Here is a 23,817-nt window from a genome sequence, read left to right as displayed (position 1 = left end):
CTATGTAGTCTAATAGTACATAGATCAATCTTTGCCCATTAGTAAGTATAGACAGTACAAGTTCAGACATGTGCTATGCTTCTTTTGGGGTCTGAAATTCTAGTTTGGCTTACTTGCCATTACCAAGTGCAGCCTGTACTTTGTGTTGTCTTAGTTTGACACTGAGGACACAGAGTAGATAATGGAGAATTAAAATGTGACCAGGCTCAGGGTTAGGCTACAGGCTATAAACACCATTTCCAGAACCTTCAGAGTGCAATACTGCCTTTAGTTTGTGAATATGAAGAGAACACAAGTTCAGACCTAGCTTTTGCTGCTGCTTGTGTCACTAGACTTGCACACAGCCTTATGAGTAGAGCTTTAATTCTGTGTGTTCTCTCTTTATTCAAATAGTTGTGATGTGAGAGGCTATTCTCAGCTAATGAATAGGTGCTTCATGTTAATTTAGGTCAGAAAATGTTGGGTTGACCTGTCTTCCTAAATTCTTTGCTTTTTAAGAACACTTATGTAATGTGCCCCAGCTTTTAAAACAAAGGGTGAATTTAGGAGAAAGAAGGGAACACACAGTCTTGGTCTGAGGTTGGCTAGATGTTTTTGCTCAGCTGATCTGCCACCTTTTCCTCATCCTTCAACACTAAGACTTTGGGGCTATTAAAGCATTTGTGTGGAAATGGAAAATTAAGAAGAGCTCAGTGATCAGAAGCAGCCAGCATGTCATGTTAGGAAAGCCCGTGCTAGTGAGGCTATACACTTAGTCATATTGTTCAAGCAGGCAGACATGTCTTTCCATTTCTGACACTTTATAAAATCCTGTGGTGCTGGGGGTTGGAGAGATGGCTCAGTGGTTAAGAACACTGGATGTTCTTGCAGAAGACCCAGGTTCAAATCCCAGCACCCACATGGCAGCTAACAGCTGTCCAAAACTCCAGTTCCAGGGGATCTGATGGCCTCTTCTGTCCTCCTCGGGCATGGCACGACACGGGTGCACTTACCTACATGCAGGCAATACACGCATACACATAAAATAAAAATGATAAATAATATTTAAAAAAAAATCCTGTGGTGCTGCAGGATAAATGAAACTTGCTCTCTATCTTTACCAATAGGAGAAAATGAAGATGAGAAGCTGAATGAAGTAATGCAGGAGGCCTGGAAGTATAACCGTGAGTGCAAACTCCTGAGGGATACTCTGCAAACTTTCAGCTGGAATGGTAAGGACCTTAGTCATGCTTGTTCCGAAGGGCAGAGAAGTCTTTATGTCTAGAACACATACAATCCCTTTGAGGCCTGAGCTAGGTCTCTTTTCACATCAAGTGAGGATGGGGAGTGAATGATGTTGTATGTGTTGGGACGTGACTCTGCTTTAACTGCCCAGGCACATCATCTCGATATCCGACCCTTTCGCTTGTTTTCTAGAGATCAAGTGAATCGTATGGGGTAGGTTCAACATTGAAGAGTCTGGTAAATACCACTTGAGCAAAACAAAATTGAGATACTTCTCCCACTTACTAGGCTGTTCACTAGGCCATTAAGGAATTGAAAGTACACACTGAAGCGGGGGAAGAGGATGAAGTACCACAGAGTTCACCTTAATGATTTGTTTAGCTTAGAGTTATTTCACTAAAGAGGTTTGCCAGATCTGCTGCTATTAAATTCCACCCCCCCACCCCCTACCCTGGCCAGGAAAGTCACTGATTCTTGTCATTTCAGTTTAGTAGACTACATTAGGCCAGCTCCATCCAGTATGCTTCAGGATGGGAGCAAATTCTTTGATGTAGTTTCCCTTGCTTTTTTTCTTGAACCATGCCATAAGGAATCTAAAATGCTAGCCTGGCCTTTCACACACTTGGTCAAGATTAACATCATAAGATTTTAAAACATTTTTTAAATGCATTCTTTTTTGTTATATTTATGTGTATGCGTGTATTGCTTGCATGTAGGTAAGTGCACCCGTGTCATGCCCTGCCTGTGGAGGATAAAAGAGGCTGTTGGATTCCCTGGAACTGGAGTTTTGGACAGTTGTTAGCTGCCATGTGGGTGCTGGGATTTGAACCTGGATCTTCTGCAAGAATAATTTGTGTTCTTAAGCACTGAGCCATCTCTCCAACCCCAATTTATTTACTTTTCATGTGTATGAGTGTTTTGCCTACATGAATGTAAGTGCACCTGTGTCATGCAAAGTCAGTGAAGACCAGAAGAGGGCATCAGATTCTCTGGAACTGGAGTTCCAGGCAGTTCTTAGCTGTCATGTGGGTGCTGGGAATTGAACCCATGTCCTCTGGAAGAGTAGTTAGTGCTCTTAACTACTGAGCCATCTCTCCAGCCCCATAAGTTTGTTTGTTTGTTTATTTAGTCTTTTTTGAGACCCTTGTAGCCCCAGCTGTCCTGGAACTCACTATGTAGACCAGGCTGGCCTCAAACTCACAAAGATCCACCTGCCTCTGCTTCCCAAGTGCTGGGATTAAAGGTGTGCCCCACCAGGCCTGGCTATTTTTTAATTTTGTAATAATATGTTATCAGTATAGGAAAGTGATCAGAGATAAAGTAAGTATGTACTTTGAGTGTTGACTCATTGAACACTCCAAGTAACCAACACCTACAGTCATACAGTAGGGTGCACGGTTGTCTTTCAGTACTTTCTAATTGCAATTCTGATTTTTAGCACTGCAGTTTGTTTGGTTTTTGCCTAGTTTAGTATTTATGCAAACAAAATTATTAGACAGTCTGTGTTCTTTTGTCTCGGGGTTATTTGTGAGTTCCATCCATGTTTTGTGTAGTCAATAACTCATCTCATGATGTGAGTATACCAAATCCATTCTGCTACTGAGTGGACCTTTGGATTGTTTCTAGGTTTTGGTAAATAAGAAAAAGGCTATTGTGAAATACTTTTGTTTGTTTTGATGTACAACTTATGAAAAATTGTTTTGTTTTGTTTGAGACAGGGTGTTACTATGTAGCCTTGGCTGGCCTGGAACTTGCTATATAGACCAGGTTGGCTTGGAAAGCACAGAGATCCTCCTGCTTCTGCCTGGGATTAAAGGCATGTACCACCATGCTAGGCATGAAGTCATATATTGGAGTAGCCATTTTACCAAGTATTCACCTGCTTGAGTTTAGCAGGCATTGTCTGCAATTTTGAAAGCAGTATGAATTTTTGAAATTGTGAATTTACAGACTCTCATTAGAGGGACTTGAGGCCTTTCCTCATTCTGCATCTGGCCATTCTAGTTGGATTGCAGTGGTATTACAGTGTGTTTTGAGCTGGCACTACCCTGATGGACAGTTAATGTGCTTTTTATATTGACCACTTAAAATTCCCTCTTTTATGGAATGCCTATTTTAATTTTTTGACCTTTATTTTTACTGAGTTGTAACTTTCTTATACATGTGTAGGAGGTTTTTTGTTGTTTTTTTTATACCCTTGATATGAGTCCTTTGCCATACATATTATAATGATCTATTTGTAGTTCAATTATTGTAGTGAAGTTTGAGTTTTTATTGCCACGTTAATGGAATTGCTCAATTGCTACTTGAAAATAGGGAATCTGAACTGCTTTTGATCAGTGTTGGGGGTGGGTTCTCTACTGATGTGGATAAATTTAAGACTAGTGTATCTCACTGGGTTCTTGTCAAGAGTCCATCATCTCTTAAAAGAGTTTGAGAACTGATCTTGTTCTTTCTTGAGTTTCAGGTCGTGGATTCACAGATAAAGTAGATCGACTTAAACTGGCAGAAATTGTGAAGCAAGTGATAGAAGAGCAAATCACTTCCCAGGAATCCCAGTAATAACAGCTTCAAAACTTTTTTTTTTAATAATTTGAAAAACTATTCCTTATTCCTTAATGTAAAAAGTAATTTTTATGTAAATTAATAAATCATAATTTCATCCCACATTGCTTAAAGTTGCTACATAGATTTAGGTTCAGAATTTACTAATAGTATAGTTGTTTACTTTTAAGGAAAGCTCAATTCCTAGAGACATACTGTTAATTTAGGACTATTATTTGTAAGATGATAGATGGTATTATCAAAAACGATTGCTTTATTTGTCATAAAGTATTCAAAACTATTTGCCAGAGGTAGGTAAAGGACCAGCTGTTGCTAGACTGTCTGCTTAGTTACAGGTGAATCAAGTTGTGTGGAATCTCATCTCATTTGATCTGTATATTTATTTTCTGCACCCTGGTTAGATTACCTCTAGTGCCAAAATTTTCTTGTGGATACTTCCTGCCAATAGCCTGCTATAATTCATGGGGTGTAAAAATCCTGGGGGCGTGCCATGCGTGGTGGCGCACACCTTTAATCCCAGCCCTTGGGAGGCAGAGGCAGGAAGAGCCCTGTGAGTTCAAGGCTAGCCTGGTCTACATAGTGAGTTCCAGGACAGCTTGGGGTTACAGGGAGATCCTGTCTCAGAAAGACAAAAAAAATCCTGGGGGCCTAGGCTGACTCCTGGGGAAGCAGCAGCTCTGCTTTTCCTTCTTTTGTCCCCATTTACCCACAAGGGCCTTGATGTGTTCCTTAAATTGGACGAGATTCTCTTTGGGGTTTATTCTTTTTGTGTCCAGCTGGAGGCTCCTTTTTCCCTTCCCTGCGCCCATTTTGTTCTTCCCTCACAGCTTCACCTGCTCCATTGCTTACAGTTTTTCCCTGCTCCTCTGGCTTCCTTTCTAGGATGATTTTCCCGAAAAACTGAACATCAAAGATGGTCCAACATTTTTTCTCTTACAGCTGTTCCTTTCCTTTGTAATGTTTCTGCCTGGGTTTCTTATTGGCATCCTCTGAGCTCTATTTTCTTCAGTATGTTTCATTGTCAAGAAACATAATTATGGCCCAGAAAGCAGCTTCCCCCTCCTCTTGTTTTCTATTATGTATATAGGCACAAAGAACTCTTATTTGGTGGTGGTTGGCTTTTTGTTGTTTGTTTCTGGTTTTTTGAGACAAGGTGTTCCTGTAGTACCAGCTGGACTAGAACTCACTATGTAGACCATGCTGGCCTCTGTCTCACAGAGATCTGCCTGCCTCTGCCTTCCAAGTGCTGAGATTAAAGGCATGTGCCACCATGTCTGGCTGTGGTTGTCTTTTTGTCTTTTTATCTTTTTTTTGAGACAGGGTCTCCTTGTAGCCCCAGCTGTCCTGGAACTCACTATGTAGACCAGGCTGTCTTGGAACTCACAAATATCTGCCTGCCTCTGAATCCCAAGTGCTAGGATTAAAGGCGTGCGCCACCATGCCTGGCTGGTTGTCATTTTTTTAAAAGCTGTTTTTGTTTAGTACCTCTGTTGGCAAATAGAAGAGCTAATAAGCAAACTCCATCTTACAGACAGGATAAGTAGCCTCAGTTATTCAGTTTACCTAATCATAGTCTCTTTAATCAAACTGGATTCTCTAGAGCTCATTTATTTTCACTCTTCTCTAGTTCCCTGAGTATGTCTTCAGGGTGGAATTTAGTTACGGTAGTCCATGTATGTGTTACTGATTGTGGGATTATATGATAAAAAATCCCAAGTATCTTTTAAGAATCACCTTATTAGAAGGATTCTCCTAGAGAGTATGCAGTTGGAGGTATTTTTTAAGGTAAGGTTCACTAATCTTGGAGAACTATTAACTATTGTAAAAGGAATCCTGTAAGAAGGTAAGAACAATTTTCAAGATAGGTAAATTAAGGGCCTATTCAGTTTTTCAGTGAAATGTACTTTTTTAGAATCTGAAAACCTGTAATATTCCTATCTTAGGGCAGAAGCCCAATATTCCATGGGGACAGGATAGTAATTAATTACTGTTGTTACTCTTTTCTTTAGAGGAACCTTCTAGTATATTGACTGTACCATTAGCTTCTGAAATTTATTATATGGTATCTTCTGAAAGTTCAAGATGTTTTTTTTCCCTTCAATGTGGTAAATTTTAGACATGATAGATACTTGCTTTTAAAAATTCTGAGCATCCCTTGTCTGTTTCAGTAACTTCAGGCTGATTTATCTGACCTCCAAAATGAGAACCATGTCCAGAAATGTACAGAGGGGAACTATGCTAGATGTTTATAAAAACCCTGGAGGATGTTGTAATTCAAAAGTGGGTCTAAGTCATGCTTGGTGGTGCATGCCTTTAATCCCAGCACTCGGGAGGCAGAGGCAGATGGATCTCTGTGAGTTCTAGGCCAGCCTGGTCTACATAGTGAGTTCCAGGACAGCTGGGGCTGCAGGGAGATCCTGTCTCAAAAAGACCAAAAAAAAAGGGTCTAATCCTGGACAAAATTCCTCAGAAAATAACAGTAGTTTGTAAGAGACTCAGCACTGTGTTGAAGTTGAATTTTCTTGTATACTCCTAGACCAGAATTTTGCTTTACTTTATGAGTCAGTTTTGTTAATAATGCAAAGTTCACACATAATGGGAAATGAAACCTTATCTTCCTTGTATTTTATTGCCTAAGACTATCTGTGGAAACTTTATAAGGACAGTTCTTACAAAGCAGCAAATTATAGTCTGCAGTTTTCCCACATGATTTGCTAAACTTCTGCTTATTAAAACCATTACTTGTCACTCAAATACCTTTAGATCTTACCAGTTATGTCTGCTTCATACAGACAAATATGTGTCTTACTGGCTAATACATTGTGTGATCATAGGAGAATGCCTCTCAGAAATTTATTTTTTGAAACATGTAGATGAGAATTGGCTTTTGAAAGAGTTTATGTTCTCTACAGTCATGTGAGAAAGAACAAGTTGAAGGAGTAGTATGTAGTGCTGGTCAAAGAAGTCACAGATTTTAATCAGCTCTTGTGTGTCAGGATGTATGCATGTGTGTATTTATGGAAGAAAATGTTTCAACTTGAGAACTGGAAAATTGGAGATTTCATTTTAATTATATATTTTTTAATTAAAACTAGAGTGTTGTTCCATTACTGATTCGTGGTTTATCCCCTCCAAATGATCTAACTAATTTGTTCTGATTTGTTCTATGCTTTTTACTTATGACACAGGGAAAAAGCAAATTGATAATTTCCAAAATAAATACTTTGAAGAGATTTTGCTTTTACATAAAGTTCAAGAAGAAGAAGTTCAGCTGGAAATCATTCCACCTTTATCTCTCTATCTACTTTATTTATTTATTTATTCATTTTTAGACAGGGTCTCCCTGTAGCCTCAGCTGGCCTGGAGTTCACTATGCAGACCAGGCTGGCCTGAACTCACAGAGATCCGCCTCCCTCTGCCTCCCAGAGTGCTGGGATTAAAGGTGTGTACCATTATGCCCAGCTTCACCTTTATTACTGTAAAAAAAATTTTTAATTTATTTTATTTTATGTGTGTGTGTGTATTGCCTGCATGTAGGTAAGGCACCCGTGTTGTGCAATGCCTGCAGAGGTCAGAAGAAGCTGTTGGATTCCCTGGGACTGGAGTTATGGACAGTCGTTAGCTGCCACGTGGGTCCTGGGATTCAAATCCAGATCTTCTGCAAGAGCAACCAGGGTTCTTAACTGCTGAGCCATCTCTCCACCCCTATTACTATAAAATTTTTAGTGAGTTTATGAGATGGCTGTCAATTTTTTTGCTAGGTGCTAATGAAATATTTTACCATCAAGTATTGATTGATGACAGATCTAAGGAGCTATATCTAGGATGGTACCATTCAATTTCTTTTTTATTTTTTAGTTTCAATTTTGGGCTTTTGCTTTTGTTTTTGTTTTGATATTTTAATTAAATTTCTTTTTTCTTTTTTTTATTAATATGTATGTTGCCTACATGTGTATAAGTGCCTTCCTGTCATGCAATGTCTGTGGAGGTCAGAAGAGGGTGTCCAATTTCCCTGGAACTGGAGTTACAGATGGTTGTTAGCTACCATGTGGGTGCTGGAAACCGAACCCAGGTCCTCTGAAAGAGCAACCAGTACTCTTACCCACTGAACCCCTTGTTTTGCTTTTCAAAAATTTTAAAAAATATTATTTTTATATGTATGCATGTATTGCCTGCATGTATGTAAGTGCACCCATGTTGTGCAATGCCCGCGAGGACAGAAGGGGCTGTCAGATACCCTGGAACTGGAGTTACAGACAGGTGTTAGCTGCCATGTGGGTGCTGGGATTCGAACCCGGGTCTTCTGCAAGAACAGTCAGTGTTCTTAACCGCTGAGCCATCTCTCCAGCCCTTGTGCTTTTTGAGAGAAGGTCTTACTTTATAGCCGTGGGTGGCCTAGATACTCACTATATAGGGCCTGGAGAGATGGCTCAGGAACACTGGCTGTGCTTGCAGAAGACCCAGGTTAGAATCCCAGAACCCACATGGCAGCTAACACCTGTCCGTAACTCCAGTTCCAGGAGTTCTGACAGCCTCTTCTGCCCTCCGTGGGCATTGCACGACACGGGTGCACTTACCTACATGCAGGCAATACATGCATACACGTAAAATAAAAATAAGTAAAATATTTTTTTAATAAAACCTCACTATATAGACTAGGGTAGCCTTGGACTTGTAGCAATCATCCTGTCTCTGTCTACTGAGTACTGAGATTATAGGCATGCACCACCTCACCTGCCTCCAATTCTTTTCTGAATTAGGCAGAGCATTTCCCCATATTCAAGTGTTATCTGTAATTATGTCTTGTACAGGCTTTATGCTGTAAATATTTGACTTAATATAAAATTATTTTTATGCTAGGTAAAAGGTGTAGAATTTTATTTTAGTTAATCTCAGAGGAATTTCTGCTGAGTGCACCAAGGAAGTTAACATGAGCATGAGCCCTGGATTTCCATAGGCAGTGCAGGTCAGTCAGGGCTATCCACGCGGAGGGATTTTTACAGGGTTTTAGAGAGCCCATTTCAATTTTTTTGATGGTTGGTAACTGAAGACCTGCATGATCAGTTTATTTTATCTTATGATTTACTTTTATGTTGAGACATTTGGAAGGAATTGAACTTAGATCTCAGATGTTAATATAATTCTGTGGTGAAAATAAGGTCATTACATTTAACACTTATGCAGTGCCTTAGGGAAATTTCTTGGTAGAAAAGGATTACTTTTAAAGCAGGTATAGAATGTCTAAAATCATTTGGTATGAACAAAGAATAATGAGTGAAAACCTGATATCCCTATATTGAAGGATAAAAACAGTCACTGAAAGAGAACTGAGGAGCAGCATCCCAAATACTGTAGAAATGTGGAAAGAGGCAGTGGACAACAGAGAACTCTTAATGTTCAAGGAACTCAGAGAATCTCTATCCCCTCCCCCACACCCCCCTGCTAGACCAGAATATTGGGTTTGAAAGAATGAGCAGGTTAACAGATAGGTGTACATGGCCTGGGGAAGATGAAGGATCATTTGAGTTATAGTACTGGCTAAGTCATTACAGATCTACTTGGTTCATCTTTCCTTGAATGTCAAAGGAACTTATGAAGGAATACTGAAGTATTTTCAGGTGAAGGGAATTCCTGTACTATAGATCCTAGTGAAGGCCAAAAGAGAAGGAATAATAGGAAGAGACACAACCTGAAAGTCACAGGATTTCGTGTTGGGCAGCAACCACCCCTAAAGGAGCAGGCACAGATCTGGGTTCCTATGTCTAGGAAAATCTGCCTGTCAGGGAGAACAGCTACTGACAGGCATAGATCCATATTATCAACAAGTTTGGGCCATGTCAGTAGTGGCATCATTAAGAGGGATTGTTTCCATCCTGCCTTTACCAACAAGTCCAGTGACTTCAAAGGAAGTTAACACCTCACATTTGGGTTTCCCATAAGTGGAATTTGAGGCTGGGACTAGTGTCAGGACACCTATCTGTCAAGTTAGGGGTCTTGATGCTATTAATTTTTCTGCCAAGCATGTAATGTAAGCTGGAATCAATGTATTATTTCCATGAAATAATCATTCCTAAGAGGCTAATAGTCCAGGAAAGCAATAAGCCAGTAGAAAAGCTCTTCTACATGGTACTGATGCAGGGACCAGAAGCAGCTGGTTCGCCTGAAGGTAAAGGGAGACTATTTTGTGAATGACTTTCCAGTCTACAGTTACCACAGTGGCATGCCGAGGCAAGAAATGCCTTTCCTCTCACAGGACTGCCACTATGAAGGTGACATCGAAGGAGTGCCAGACTCTTTTGTTTCTGTCAACACTTGTTCAGGTTTCCGGGGAGTCCTGATTAAGGAGGAAACATCCTACCACACTGAGCCCATGCTCTCCTCCAAAGGGTTTGAACACATCCTGTACACCATAGCACGTCAACCTCGAGTCTTCTGCAGTGTCACTTCCAAAGACAATCGGGGTTGCCAGCCAGCAGCAAAGGAGAAGGAAGCCTCTTGACCTACAAGGTGCTGTCCTACTTGTGGTCACACTCCAAGTATGTGGAGATGTTTGTCGTGGTCAACCACCAGAGGTTCCACATGCGGGGAAGTAATGTTAGTGTGACGGTCCGGGCAGTAGGGGATATCATTGCTCTGGCCAACAGCTTCACTAGGGGAATAAACACAGCGGTGGTGCTGGCAGGAATGGAAATTTGGACCGAGGGTGACCTGATTGAGGTCCCAGTGGACCTGCAGGTTACACTCAGGAATTTCAACCGCTGGAGACGGGCAGCTCTTGAACCGGGCAAGGCATGATGTTGCCCCCATGATCGTCAGACATCACCCTGGAGAGAACTCAGGACGCATTTCTCGATGGCGCCTGTTCAAGCGGGTTTGCTGCAGCCGTCGAGTCCTTCCATCATGAAGATGTGCTCCTCTTTGCAGTGCTCATGGTCCATGAACTTGGGCACAACCTGGGTATTCTGCATGACCTCCTGGCCTGCCTTTGTAAAGATAAGCACTTTTGCCTCATGCACGAGAATATTACTAAGGAAAGTGGCTTCAGCAACTGCAGCTCTGACTGCTTCCACCGTTTTCTCCAGGACCACAAAGGAGCCTGCCTATTTAACAAGCCCTGGAGCCAAAGCCATAAGTGCAGAAAAGCCCAGTGTGGAAATGGTGTTGTGGAGGCAGGGGAGGAGTGTGATTGTGGCAGTGACTGAAAATGACATATGCTGTGGTAGCAATTGTCATCTGAAGGAAAGTGCAAAGTGTAGTAGTCAGGATTCTTGCTGTTTTGAATGTGAGTATTCAGTTCAGGGACAGCCTTGTCGTTCTGCTATAGGAGAATGTGACCTCCCAGAATACTGTACTGGAACCTCTGCAACATGCCCAGAAAACAGGCTAGATGTTACGGTTCTTTCCTTTGCTCTAGTGGTCAATGCCTTGAAACAAACTATCAGTACTCTGTTCTTTCTGGGTATTCTTCAAAGTCAGCTCCAAACAACTACTGTAGCTCTCTGAATGGCAAAGGGAACCGGTTTGGAAACTGTGGTGTTTCCTCTGAGTCTCCAGGAACATATGCAAAGTGTTCAGAAAACAATACACTGTTGGGAAACTTATATGTACTGGAGGTACTTTCTTACCACCAATCAAAGACATATATTGATCCAGGTCCCTAATGATGGAGAATGGTGCTGGAGTATGGCTGCTTTAGAACTGACAGACAGCCCTGATGAAGGACATGTGCAGAGTGGCAGTCTTTGTGCCTCAGATAGAGCTTGCAAGAATTTCCTTTGTGAAGATATTTCTGCATTCAAGACTACCTGTGATCCAGTAGAGTCGTGTAGTGGGCATGGAATTTGCAATGATTTGGGGAACTGCCATTGTTCCCCTGGCTATGCACCCCCTGACTGCAAAGATGAAGGAGATGGGGGCAGTGTGGACAGTGGTCCCCCTATAATGCCAAGTGTAAAACTGCCCTATCCAGATGACAAAAACAATACTGATATAATAAAAAAGAATCAGGAGTAAACTTAAAATTGCTAATATTTGCTATCCTTTTGTTACTCTTAGTACTATTTACAGTTATCTGCATTATTTGTGCAAAATCCCCACCAGCAGAAGCTAAGGAAGAGGATGAGGAGGAAGAGGAAGAGGAAGGAGGAGGATTAAGTAGGGAAACATGAAACAGATACGCGAGCCTCCTCAAACACTGAGTGAGAATGAGAAGCTCAGTGAAGCAAAGGTTAAGTGGGGCAGCTGCCTGGGACTCCACAGACTAGAACTACACTTTGAGGAAGGATTCCTACTCTATCATTCATTTTTAGTTAATAATTGTTTATGTATTAAATATTTACTACACATTTTTTTTGTAATATCCATGTTCTTTTACCTTTGGGCTAATTTTTTCAGTCACCAGAAACTGTTTTTCAGGGCACGCCATTTTCCATGTAGGTTGCTTGACATTCAATATTATAAGTTCCTGAATTTATTACTACCACTGTGATTTTCATTTCAAGTAACAACTACCTATTATGTAAGGACAATTTTCATAAGACTAACAGTTCTAATTTGCCCAATAAATAAGTATTCAATGGGGGAATCTTTAAATACAAAAATAAAACTGTTTTACATTTAGCCATCTCTTCATGTAGTGTAGTTACCGAGTTCGTTTTGTTTTGTAGCTGTATTGAAGGGGCTCTGTCTGATAAGGAAGACCCTAACTTTAGCTCTTGAGTTAAGAAGCCAGCATAAGAGGCTGGAGAGCGGTTCAGTGTGGGTGACAAAGTAAGGTTTAGAAGTTGTCTATTTTATATTTCACTCTTTATTAACTCTTTGCTTAAATTTTTGCCTGTTGATCTATATTGCTATTTTCATCATATACCAGATTCTTTGTATAACTTGTGTGTTTTGTGTTTATTATGGAAATATCTTTATAAATAAACTTCTTTATAAATAATGAAAAAAAAAGAGTGCTTGCTGTGCAAACATGAAGACCAGAGTTGGCTGATCCCAGAACCCATGTAACAACCTGGGCATCCTGTGTACATCTGTAATCCAAACAGGTCAGAGACCGGAAGATTACTGGGGCTTGCTAACTTCCAGCCTACCTCAGAAAATGCAAATCCTAGGTTCAGGGAGAGACCCTACCTCAAAGAAACAGGCAGAAAGTGAGAGATGAAGATGACACTTGACACCTTTTTCAGGTCTCCATATATGTTGCACAGGCATGCACCTACACACACACACGCATGCACACACACACAAATAAATAAATATATCTTTAGAGAGGAGGAGGAGGAGGAGGAAATCAGCATTAAGATAGTCTTGGTGGTCCTTGCCTATACTACCATTCCTCAGAAGGCTAAGGCAAGAAGACTGCAAGTTTAAGGACAAATTTAAGGCCACATTATGAGACTAATATAAAATAAAGCAAAACAAAACAAAGTTCTTTTGTTCTGTGACTGACTGCTTCTAGAAAGTATATCCTTTCTCATGAATGACTGAAGCATTATGAGGCAGGCGTCCAGAAATCTGTGTGTTGGTTTCCCCTTAAGGCCCATCGATCTCCCCCACAGTCTAGTGACATCTTGCTATCTTCTCCCTGCCTCTTTTATACCTCTTGTCCTCCTCATGCTGTCTTGGGTCAGCCAAGATTTGGCACTTCCCTTAGTTCCCCAAAGCAGAGTCACATCCAGATTCTAGATTTGTCTCCAGACTTGAGAGAAACAAAGGGAAATGATAGTTTGAGACAGATGCTGCAGATACTGATGCTCCTCCCTGGGGAATCAGCTCTCCATCATTCAATTTCTCTCTCACTCTCTCTCACTCTCCCTCCCTTCATCCCTCCCTGCCCCCTCTCTTTCCCTCCCCTTCCCCCCCCCCCTTGGGCCTCTCCTGACATCTTTCTTTTCTCATCCCACTGAGAGCTTTGGGGCCTGCCCTCTTAGGCTAAAGTCAAACTATACTCCCTTGCCTGGGGTTCAGTTGAAGGAAAATAAGATAATGTAGTGAGCACAGATGAATATAATTCTGTGAACACAGATGGATATAATTCTGCACACAATGATGTTAAAGTGTTAGTTTTTATTTATTTTGGACAGTATCTCTTTATGTAAACCTGGCTGGCCTAGAATTCTTTATGTAGACCAGGCTGCCCTTGAACTTGCAGCAAAGATCTTCCTGCCTCTGCCTCCTAATTTCTGGGATTAAAGGTGTTCATAATGCCTGCTCTATTTGTTTTTGAAACAGTCTTACACATGTAGTCCAGAAGCTAGCCTAGAATGCACTGTGTAAGCTCATGGTGATCCTTCTGTCTCAGTCTCTGGAGTACTGGGATTAAAGATGTGATCTATCACACATAGCTCAAAGTGTTACATTTATTTGAAAATAAAAAGAACTTTTATCTCTTTAAACTTCTGAAATAGAATCTTGTCATTACAGTTGAGTGGGGATAGGAGACACAAGACTCAGTCAAGTATTTTTTCAGGGGGGGGGGGGAAAGCACTTCTATCAATAGGTAAAATGGTAAATAACTATAAAATAAGTTTTCACCCTGCCTCTGGAGCCTGCTTTCACAATCTTGAGGTCTTTAATCACATTTTCATGGTATAGCTAATATGTCTCCAGGTAATTACTCAGCAGTTTAGAGAGGAATCTTTCATTTTCTTAGCCCATAAGTGTATACCCTGAACCATCTACTATGTTACAGAAAATCTCATTACTTCTACATGGAGAACAGACTAGATATTTTGGCCTTGACTCCACCCATGAAATAGATCATGGGTCTTTAAAATCTGTGGACATAATGAACCATAATTATGTTTCAAAGGTTCAGTATTTTTCGTTTAATCAAAACTATAGGCAAAAGTTGGGGCTGGAGAGATGGCTCAGCGGTTAAGAACACTGGTTGTTCTTGCAGAAGACCTGGGTTCAAATCCCAGCACCTACATGGCAGCTAACAACTGTCCCTAACCCCAGTCCCAGGGGATCCAACAGCCTCTTCTGACCTCTTCAGAGGTGCACTTACCTACATGCAGGCAATATATGCATACATAAAATAAAAATAATAAAAAATTTAAAAGTAAAAAAAGTATAGGCAAAATTCTATAGAATCTTTTTGTGTGATTTTATACAAAAGCAAATCTTGAACATTAAGATTTTCTAGAATGATCAAGACAGGATTTACACACTTGACTTGGATTGTAGCTGAACTGTTTTCAATGTCGACAAAGTAATATCCACACTTGAATTTGCTATGATGTTGACCACTGCAAAGAAAGGATTTTGGTGTCACTAAACTTGGGTTGAGGGTCCAGGTAAAAGAATGAGGTTCAAGAATGTTGGAAGGTCACAGGTGCTGTCATTGCCTGCACAACATCAAGCCAGTCAATATTCTAGATGGAGCAGAAGGGGTTCATGAGCCCTTACCTCTGAGGAGCTATAAACAGTTGATGGCTTCTGGGGGAGAGAGAGTCAATTTTCTTTAAAGATGTGGCTCCTAGTAGGTCAACCATGCTCCAGTGGATGGCATTACATACAAACTATATAAAGAGCACAAATTGGAGTTGATGGCTTATTAAATTTAAAAAAGGGGACACATTGGGGGGCAGAGAAGTAGGGGTGGATATGAAAGGAGTTGGGGGTGAACATGATCAAAATACATTGTATGAAATTCTCAAAGGTTAATAAAAATATTTAGTTTTTAAAAGAATGATGTAAGGTAACTCCATTTAGAAGAATATGTTCTGTGAAGTCTTCCAAGTGTTTATGCTGAGTATTCATTATTTCCTAGTCTCTGAACTGTTTTCAGAACGTGCAAGCACAAGTACTTTCACACCACTGGATCCTATCCTGTGTTCCTTTTATTCTGGATGTTTCTCATCTAATAAAATGACATCTTTCTTTCACTCACCATGTCCTGTCTTTCTCCCCTTAATTGGCTATAGGTCTCAATTCTGTTTCCTGGAAATCACTGTGAGCCTACCGTACAACTTTCCGTATGTTTTGCATGGTCATACAAATATATATGGGTATTTTGGGACCATCTTTTATAAATAAGCCCATTATTTTTCATTCCTTTGGATCCAAAGTCTTAATTATTCTTTTTTTAAAAAAATTTATTTATGCCGGGCGTGGTGGCGCACGCCTTTAATCCCAGCACTCGGGAGGCAGAGACAGGCGGATCTCTGTGAGTTCAAGGCCAGCCTGGTCTACATAATGAGTTCCAGGACAGCTGGGGCTACAGGGAGACCCTGTCTCAAAAAGACCAAAAAAATTTTTTTATTTATTATTTTTATTTTGTGTGTATGTGTGTATTGCCTACATGTAGGTAAGTGCACCCGTGTCGTGCAATGCCCACGGTTGTGAGAAGAGGCTGTTGGATCCCCTGGGACTGGAGTTATGGGTAGTTGTTAGCTGCCATGTGGGTGCTGGGATTCGAACCCGGGTCTTCTGTAAGAACAACCAGTGTTCTTAACTGCTGAGCCATCTCTCCAGCCCCCACATCTTAAATATTCTTTTTGTTTTGCTTTTTAATTTTTTCTTAAATTATTGTTATTACTGTGTTCCATAGTATATTAGTATCTCTATAGTTATTTAAACTATTTTCCTATACATACACATTAATTTTGTTTCCAGAATTTTGTTCTGGCTTTAGCCACTATCGATGGGATATCACTAAATGCACAAATCAGAATGCAGGACTTTCCTCTGGACTCTATCCTACGCTGTCTACATGCCTTTTCTTTCCTTTCTCTATTGCTTCTGCTGGCACAAGTCTGTTGACTTGGAAGATAACAACTAATGGGTCTGCTCAAGAAACTCAGATCATGTCACTTTTGTCAAGGCCACTTTTGAGTTTGGGTCAGAGGAAGTGTGTTTATGCAGTGCTCAAATCACGGGGATCCACTGGTCTTGCTGCTGCCCAGTAATGTACTTCTATCAGTATGTCCCCAATAAAATCCTGGGAAATTAGATTGATAGGCATCATGCCCCTCTACCACACTTAGCCAATCACTAACTGTCTCATTGACCAGGCCAGTCTGTCATCAGAACAGCATCGGTAAAGCAGAAGAATAGGTAAGAAAATGAGATCTGTAATGTTTACCACAAAGACTGCAAAATTGGCATATGGGAAAAAAAAAAGTTGGGAAAGAGGAAAGCTTAAAAAAACCCTGGCCAAGACTGACTAAATCTGGCTACTGGCTCATATAAAGAGGCACTATAGGGTGTCTGAAGGCAGCCTGTGGCTCATTCTAATACTAAATATGCACTCCTGGGACATTTCAGACGTTAATGAGACATGTGATATATGAAGTTATATGTAGAACATGTCACCAACAAAGTACAATGCCATACATGTGAATCAAAAAGCCTGGCCTGTAAATGGGCCAAAAAGCTCACACAATATGACTTGAAAGCCCCAATCCTTGTAATGTCATTTGAGTTTATGAATTCTCTCTTCTGGCTTGCTTCCTCCCTTGGAACGGTATCTTTCCTTAATAAATTCCACTTGCTTGCTATTCTCCATATGTCTCTGTGAAATTCTTTGTTCTGGGACACAAGACCCTGGAACCCTTCCAGAGGAGCCCACTGAATCCCAATATCCACACGTATCAGTGGAGCCCAATCCAGCAGTCACCATTTCAGTAGCTGATGCAGACACCAGAGTAGCTATCACAGTCAATCATTGTACCCTGCTTCTATACCATTCTGTCACTGAACTGACAGTCTATATCCTGGAACAAGCCAAATAGCTGCCTCAGGCCTGGTAGAGATCAAGAATATTGTCTTTAGGAATACTGAGGATGCTGGTACTGGCTGGGCTGTGGTTACTGCTGCCATTGCCTTCCTGTGATCTGAAACCTTTACACATGTGGTTTCTGTATCAACTGTGACCAACCTCCACTATCACCACTACTACCTCTTGAATAACCCTAACCTTGAATAAGATACATGATTCTGCTTGCCACAGCTGTAATGGTCAAAGAAGATGTTTTGCTTAGCCATGAATACTCCTGTTGTACACAGCCACCAAATCTTCTATTTTTAAATAAAATTTTATATAAAAACTGCTATATCACATAATTTGAAGAATATTAAGGACTAGGAGAATACTTAGTAACAGAGCATCTGGCTAGCATGGGAGAGGCCTTGATCCCACACCCAGCATTAGTACAACAGCACTGGCCAGACATGAGCAAGCCATTACATGTCTATTTCCCCTGCAGTTGTGGAGCAGAATCTGGAAATGACACATGTACACAGTAACCTGAAATTTATTTTTTCTTGAAGAAATGTAGTAGACAAATCTAATATTTGTCAAGGTAGTGAGTCTATTAGATGGAAAGTGGCTTTATCTCCCTGAAAGAGCAACTAGAAGGATCTTCCCTAATTCACCTAGAATAGCTACTAACATGGCCCTATATTCCCTTTCAGTTCTTCAGTCTAGGTCATGGTTAGAAAAAATGGAGGATATGGTTTCCCAAAGATCTTCAGAATCCATTCATATGAAACATCTCCAGTTGTTTCATCCATCTGGATGTTCCAGTTTCATAGTTTCAAAGAATCATAGAGGAACTGGTAGCAAAAGCAAATGAGGACTCCAGCGGATCTAGGCTCTTGTTGTAAACTCTCTTCTGCGAGCACAACAGTGGTGTCTGAGTATCCGCATCACATCGAGACTCTTGCTTTAGTTGGTAGAATTTGTACTGTGTCCAGCCATATATTCCACAGTTGAGCAGACCCTGGGATACCGCTGTTAGAGCCTGGAGGAGATGGAGAGGTGATGGAGCCTATCCTTCAGGTTTGCTGAGATCCAGAAATAATCTCCTTAGCCCTTATCTATAAAGCATGTATGTGGATAAATATATATTTAGGTCTTCCTAGACTAATTCTTCACACTATTCATACTTTGCTGTGGATGGCTAACAGCTATATTTCTTAGTATATCCATAGGATAATGAAAAGTCTTCAATTCCTCTCCTTACCTACTGATTTCTCAAAGGAAACTATCCTATATAAGTATAGTTAGTTTTCTTCAATCTGATAATAGAGGAAAGGGGAGAATATTACCACCCAGAATTTGCTATGAACAGCTAATATATGTCATTTAATGCACTGGAGAGAATTATCACTACAAGTGTTTCACAAGACTAAACCCTGGCGTATCTTGTTTTTCTACTGACCATCTGTTTTTTTTTTTTTTTTTCGATCTTTTTTTTGAGACAGGGTCTCCCTGTAGTCCCAGCTTTCCTGGAACTCACTATGTACACCAGGCTGGCCTTGAACTCACAGAGATCCACCTGCCTCTGCCTCCAGTGCTGGGATTAAAGGAAGGCGTGTGCCACCATGCCCGACCCTGATCATCTCTTTAACACATTGATAAAGCAAAGTTGTTCAGAGATACACATGCTCCAGAATATATACAAAAACACTTTTACTGTTTTGCTCTGAGGAAAATTTTATATTCTTCATAAATAAACATAAATAATATATGTTTTCTTTTGCAGTGCACAAATAAATACATTGAGGGAAAATGTATTTATAATAGCAATGTAAGAGAATAGAATACAAAGGAATAGGAAAAAAAGATTTTGGCTTTTGAAGGTGTTACCTGGAGCACATAGAGGGCCATGTGTAGCATGGTGTCCTGTGGCTTGGTCAGCATTGTGATCATAAGTGTGGCAGCTGTGAATACACAAGGTGTAAATCCTGTGGTTAGTTCTCAGTGCCCAAAGCACAGATTTCCTTAGTGCACATGACTGAACACTGCAGGAATGGAAATGATGGGCACAGTGAGACCAATCAGTTGTGAAAATCTCCGAGCCTTGGCCTCTGATTTATAGTTCTTACCAATTAAAATTTTCAGATTATGCAGTTAGTGCAGTGGGGCACATCTGTAATCTCAGGGTTTAAGTGACTGAGGCAGAAGGACTGATATGAGTTCAAGGCTGCCAGCCTGGGCTACATAGTGAGATCCTCTGTCTCAAAAAATAAAACAAAGGTTGCAGAATATTAGTGTGATAATTGTGGCAGGGTATGCTATAGAAATATAATAATGTATTCTGGGTGTGGTGGCATGTACCTTTAATCTCAGCACTCAAGAGGCAGAAGCAGGTGGATCTCCATGAGATCAAGGGCAGCCTTGTCTACATAGTGATTCTGGGCAGGCTGGGACTAGGGAAGCCCTGTGTCCAACAAAAAAGAAAAGAAAAGAAAGATAATTTATAATTTATACTTTTTAGCATTTCAGAATTTCCTAAGCTCTTTATAGACATCAACAAATCTGATCTCTACTACTAACTTATACAGAAGGAAAGGGAGATGTTAACATCTGAGTTCTGTCAGAACAGGTTGCATGTCTGTCTTTTTAAATGTTTTATTTACTCTTGTCTATTTTTTGTTATTGTTTGATTTTTTGCTTTTTTAATGAAGACTAAGGTAATCTATCAATATTTTTAAATTTTATTATTTTTATTTTATGTGTATGCATGTATTGCCTGCATGTAGGTAAGTGCATCTGTGTCATGCAATGCCTGCAGAGGTCAGAGAGGCTGTTGGATCCCCTGGGACTGGAGCTAGGGACAGTTGTTAATTACCATATGGGTGCTGGGATTTGAACCCGGGTCCTCTGCAAGAACAACTAGTGTTCTTAACCGCTGAGCCATCTCTTCAGCTCCTAATCTATAAATCTTTAAGAACACTGATACAAAATATAGTAAACAGCCATAGATGAGTAAATAAAAACATGTGGCTTTGGCTACTTTACAACTTCTGCTACTGCACTATATGTTTATCTTAATTTCTAAAATTTAAGAAGAGGCTAGCCTGATCTATATAGCCAGCCAGGGCTATACAGTGAGACCTTGTCTCAAAAAAACAAAACAAAAATAAATAAATACATTTATTTTACAAGTTGGACAGGAATCTAAAGTCATAATTTTGGTGAGATCCCATTGTTTGGTGAACCCAATAGTTGCCCTCTTCACTGCCCAACTCTTTTTACTCAGATACCAACCTGGGCCCCAGCAGCACAAAGAGGCCAATGAGTAGAAGCGCATTTGCTGATCTACAATGTGAATCACTGCCCATTGTTCACTCCCCAGAAATCCTGTCGATTTAACAAGCTTCTTATATGTTTGGGCATGGAGAAGTAGGACCTAAACATGAGTGCAGTAGTGAGCAGTCTGTGGCTTCATAAAACATCCCACCATTATAGAAGGATCATTCCTAAGGAACTTGAAGCAGGAAAGACTTCCTATCTTTATCCTGAGACCAGTTTGGCGAATTACCCAGATTGAACTTTTACTTGGCCAGGAAAACGGACAGATAAACCAAACTTTTCGTTATTATGTTCAATATATGAACATTATATCAATATCCAGCTCTTCCTTAAGCAAATCACTCTATCTATCTATCTATCTATCTATCTATCTATCTATCTGTCTGTCTGTCTGTCTGTCTGTCTGTCTGTCTGTCTGTCTATCTATCTATCTATCTATCTATCTATCTATCTATCTATCTAAAGTTAAATGAGAAGTTTTTGGTGTTGATGTTAGGCTTGTTTTGTTGCTTTCTTGTAGAACTAGAAATCAAACCCATAGACTTGTACACGAGAAGCAAGCACTCTACTAATGAGTTACAGTCCCATCCCACACAGGAAGTTAAAAGTACGTGCCAGGCAGACCATCTTTTAAAATATTAGAGTTTTTTTCTTCTTGTCTTTTTGAGACAGGGTTTCCGTGTAGCCTCAGCTGGCCTGGAACTCACTATGTAGACCCAGGCTGGCCTTGAACTTACAGAGATCTGCCTGCCTCTGCCTCCCAAGTGCTAGGATTAAAGGCATGAGCCACCATGCCCAGCTGAGATTTTTATATAACGTGTTTTATGCTTAATATACTTAAATACATCAGCGTAATGGCTAGGTTTAAATTCTTAGCTCTTAGCAAAAAGTGTTAGAAAATCTATTCCTGTTGTTATATGGAAAGTAGATTGTTTTCCCCTCCATTTGCCAGCTATTTGAACAAGAATTAGCTAATAAGGAAATTCAAATCATGCCAGGTGTGGTGGCACAGGCCTGTAGTCCCAGCACCTGGGAGGCAGAGGCAGGTGGATCTCTGTGAGTTCAAGGCCAGCCTGGTCTACACAGTGTGTTCCAGGACAGCTGGGGCTACAGGGAGACCCTGTTTCAAAAAAAAAATTCAAATCAGGTCAGATGTCCAACATTTTGTTTAGGGCAAATTTGATAATAATCTTGGTAACAAATTTTATCAAATCTGAATCTTTGTACCAATGGCTCAGATCACTGTTTAATATTTCAGTTAATCAAGCTTAGCCTTAGCCTCCTTTCCTCACTGACGGAACAGCCAAGGGAGCACATTTAACTTGAGAATATTTATGTCTGGAACTGAATCAGCTATCTCTTGAGCTAAAAGTAATCTGGAGCTGAGCATGATATAATCCCACACTGGGAGATGTAGCTAGAGCTACACAGTGAGTCAGTCTCAAAAAAAAAGTTATTCAGACCTGGTAGAAACCTGTAATCCCAACACTTGGGAGGTAGTAGCAAACAGATTAGGAGTTCCAAGGTCATGCCTGGTTAAATAACAAATTTGAGGTCAGCTAGACTGCAGGAGATCCTATCTCAAAAGGCAAATAAAAACAACCAACCAACAACAACAACAACAAAACACCCCCAAAAGTAAATTGCAAATTCTGAATGCCCACTAAAGCCTGGGCTCCCTTAAAGAAGCAAACAGTAATTTTCAAGGTGCCTAGCCTGAAAATTCAGGGGCTCATCTCTGTTGTTAATCAATTACAAAATAAGTCATCAAAGCCATTTTTTTTGTCTTTTTGAGACAGGGTCTCCTTGTAGCCCCAGCTGGTCTGGAACTCGCTATGTAGACCAGGTTGGCCTTGATCTCACAGAGATCTGCCTGCTTCTGCATGCGGCACCATGCCCAGTCTTTAAAGTCATTTTAATATAAACAAAGTCATTGAGTTGAGCCAGGCTACTTCCGTAACTTATTTCTGAACTGTCAAACAATGTTCCCCATAATCATATTGGTTCACAAGTGCTAACAAAAGAAACACCGCAGGATAAATTTGATTTGTAGTGGCTAGCTTGTAACTCCTAAACTAGAATTATGGGAGAAGAGAAAATGATTCAGAAAAGTAGGCAGATACATCAAATAAAGGTACATTCACTTTCTGCTTTGTACTGGGCAGTTACGCATACAGAACTTACTCTCAGTTAGCCGATCAATTTAATTATACACCATTCTGGTGATATCAGATAAGTAAATGATAACTGCATGAGCCATATAAGTCCAGCTAGACATAACACAAATGTGAACTTTAGCTGAAAGGAATTAAGAACATGCTTTCATAATCTGGGAAATTAAATCAAAGCACTTGTCCCATGTTCCAGAATGTCATCTGTACAAAAGACACATTGGAGTCACATGAGTATTCTGCTCTGGTCCTTCCTGGGGATTAAGTTATAGAGTGAGCATAATTTTCACATAACTGATACAAGCTATTCTTCCTGCTTATTATTTGATTTTAGGAAGCTCAAGAAACTTAAGGCAATAATTACACTGTCAACATCTCTTAACTACTTTTTTTTTTGGTCTTTTTGAGACAGGGTCTCCTTGTAGCCCCAGTTGTCTTGGATTCACTATGGAGATCCGCCTGCCTCTGCCTCTGGAGTTCTGGGATTAAAGGTGTGTGCAACCACACCTGGCCTCTACTTTCTCTTTAAAAAAAAAAATTTGGTCAGGCATGGTGGCATATGCCTTTAGTCCCAGCAGAGGGAGGTAGTGGCAGGCAGATCTCTGTGAGTTCAAGGCCAGACTGGTCTACATAGTGAGTTCCAGGTCACCTGGGTCCCTGTCTCAAAAAGACCAAAAAAAAATTTTTTTTTAATTTAAAAAATTTATTTATTATTTTTATTTTATGTGTATTCATGTATTGCCTGCATGTAGGTAAGTGCACCCATGTCGTGCAATGCCTGCGGAGGACAGAAGAGGCTGTTGGATCCCC

At 40.4% G+C, this 23,817-nt stretch overlaps 2 protein-coding genes and 1 pseudogene across 5 annotated transcripts in view; 2 read left to right on the top strand and 1 right to left on the bottom strand.

The window, feature by feature from the left end:
* The window catches only part of Mapkapk5 (MAPK activated protein kinase 5), a 34,234-nt gene extending 30,343 nt beyond the window's left edge, over positions 1-3,891 (top strand). For 2 of the 4 annotated variants that reach the window (XM_008847521.3, XM_008847519.3), the window contains exons 13-14: positions 1,107-1,211; positions 3,692-3,891. In XM_008847521.3, coding sequence (XP_008845743.1) covers positions 1,107-1,211; positions 3,692-3,786 — 200 coding nt within the window. In that variant the 3' untranslated portion in view covers positions 3,787-3,891. Of the gene's footprint in view, positions 1-1,106; positions 1,212-3,685 lie in introns of all 4 variants that reach the window. The other 2 variants (XM_008847520.3, XM_008847518.3) reach the window with 1 other exon arrangement.
* A 4,493-nt stretch (positions 3,892-8,384) lies between these two features.
* LOC103745569 lies at positions 8,385-12,692 on the top strand (annotated as a pseudogene).
* Positions 12,693-18,130: 5,438 nt separating this feature from the next.
* The window catches only part of Tmem116 (transmembrane protein 116), a 6,856-nt gene continuing 1,169 nt past the window's right edge, over positions 18,131-23,817 (bottom strand). The window contains 3 exon segments of the mRNA XM_008847517.2: positions 18,131-18,539; positions 19,388-19,461; positions 20,792-20,933. Coding sequence (XP_008845739.1) covers positions 18,333-18,539; positions 19,388-19,461; positions 20,792-20,933 — 423 coding nt within the window. The 3' untranslated portion in view covers positions 18,131-18,332.

This window comes from Nannospalax galili, unplaced genomic scaffold (assembly GCF_000622305.1).
Source record: "Nannospalax galili isolate Female #2095 unplaced genomic scaffold, S.galili_v1.0 scaffold120, whole genome shotgun sequence".
NCBI classification, from domain to species: Eukaryota; Metazoa; Chordata; class Mammalia; order Rodentia; family Spalacidae; genus Nannospalax; species Nannospalax galili.
This window is presented reverse-complemented; position numbering and strand designations above follow the sequence as displayed.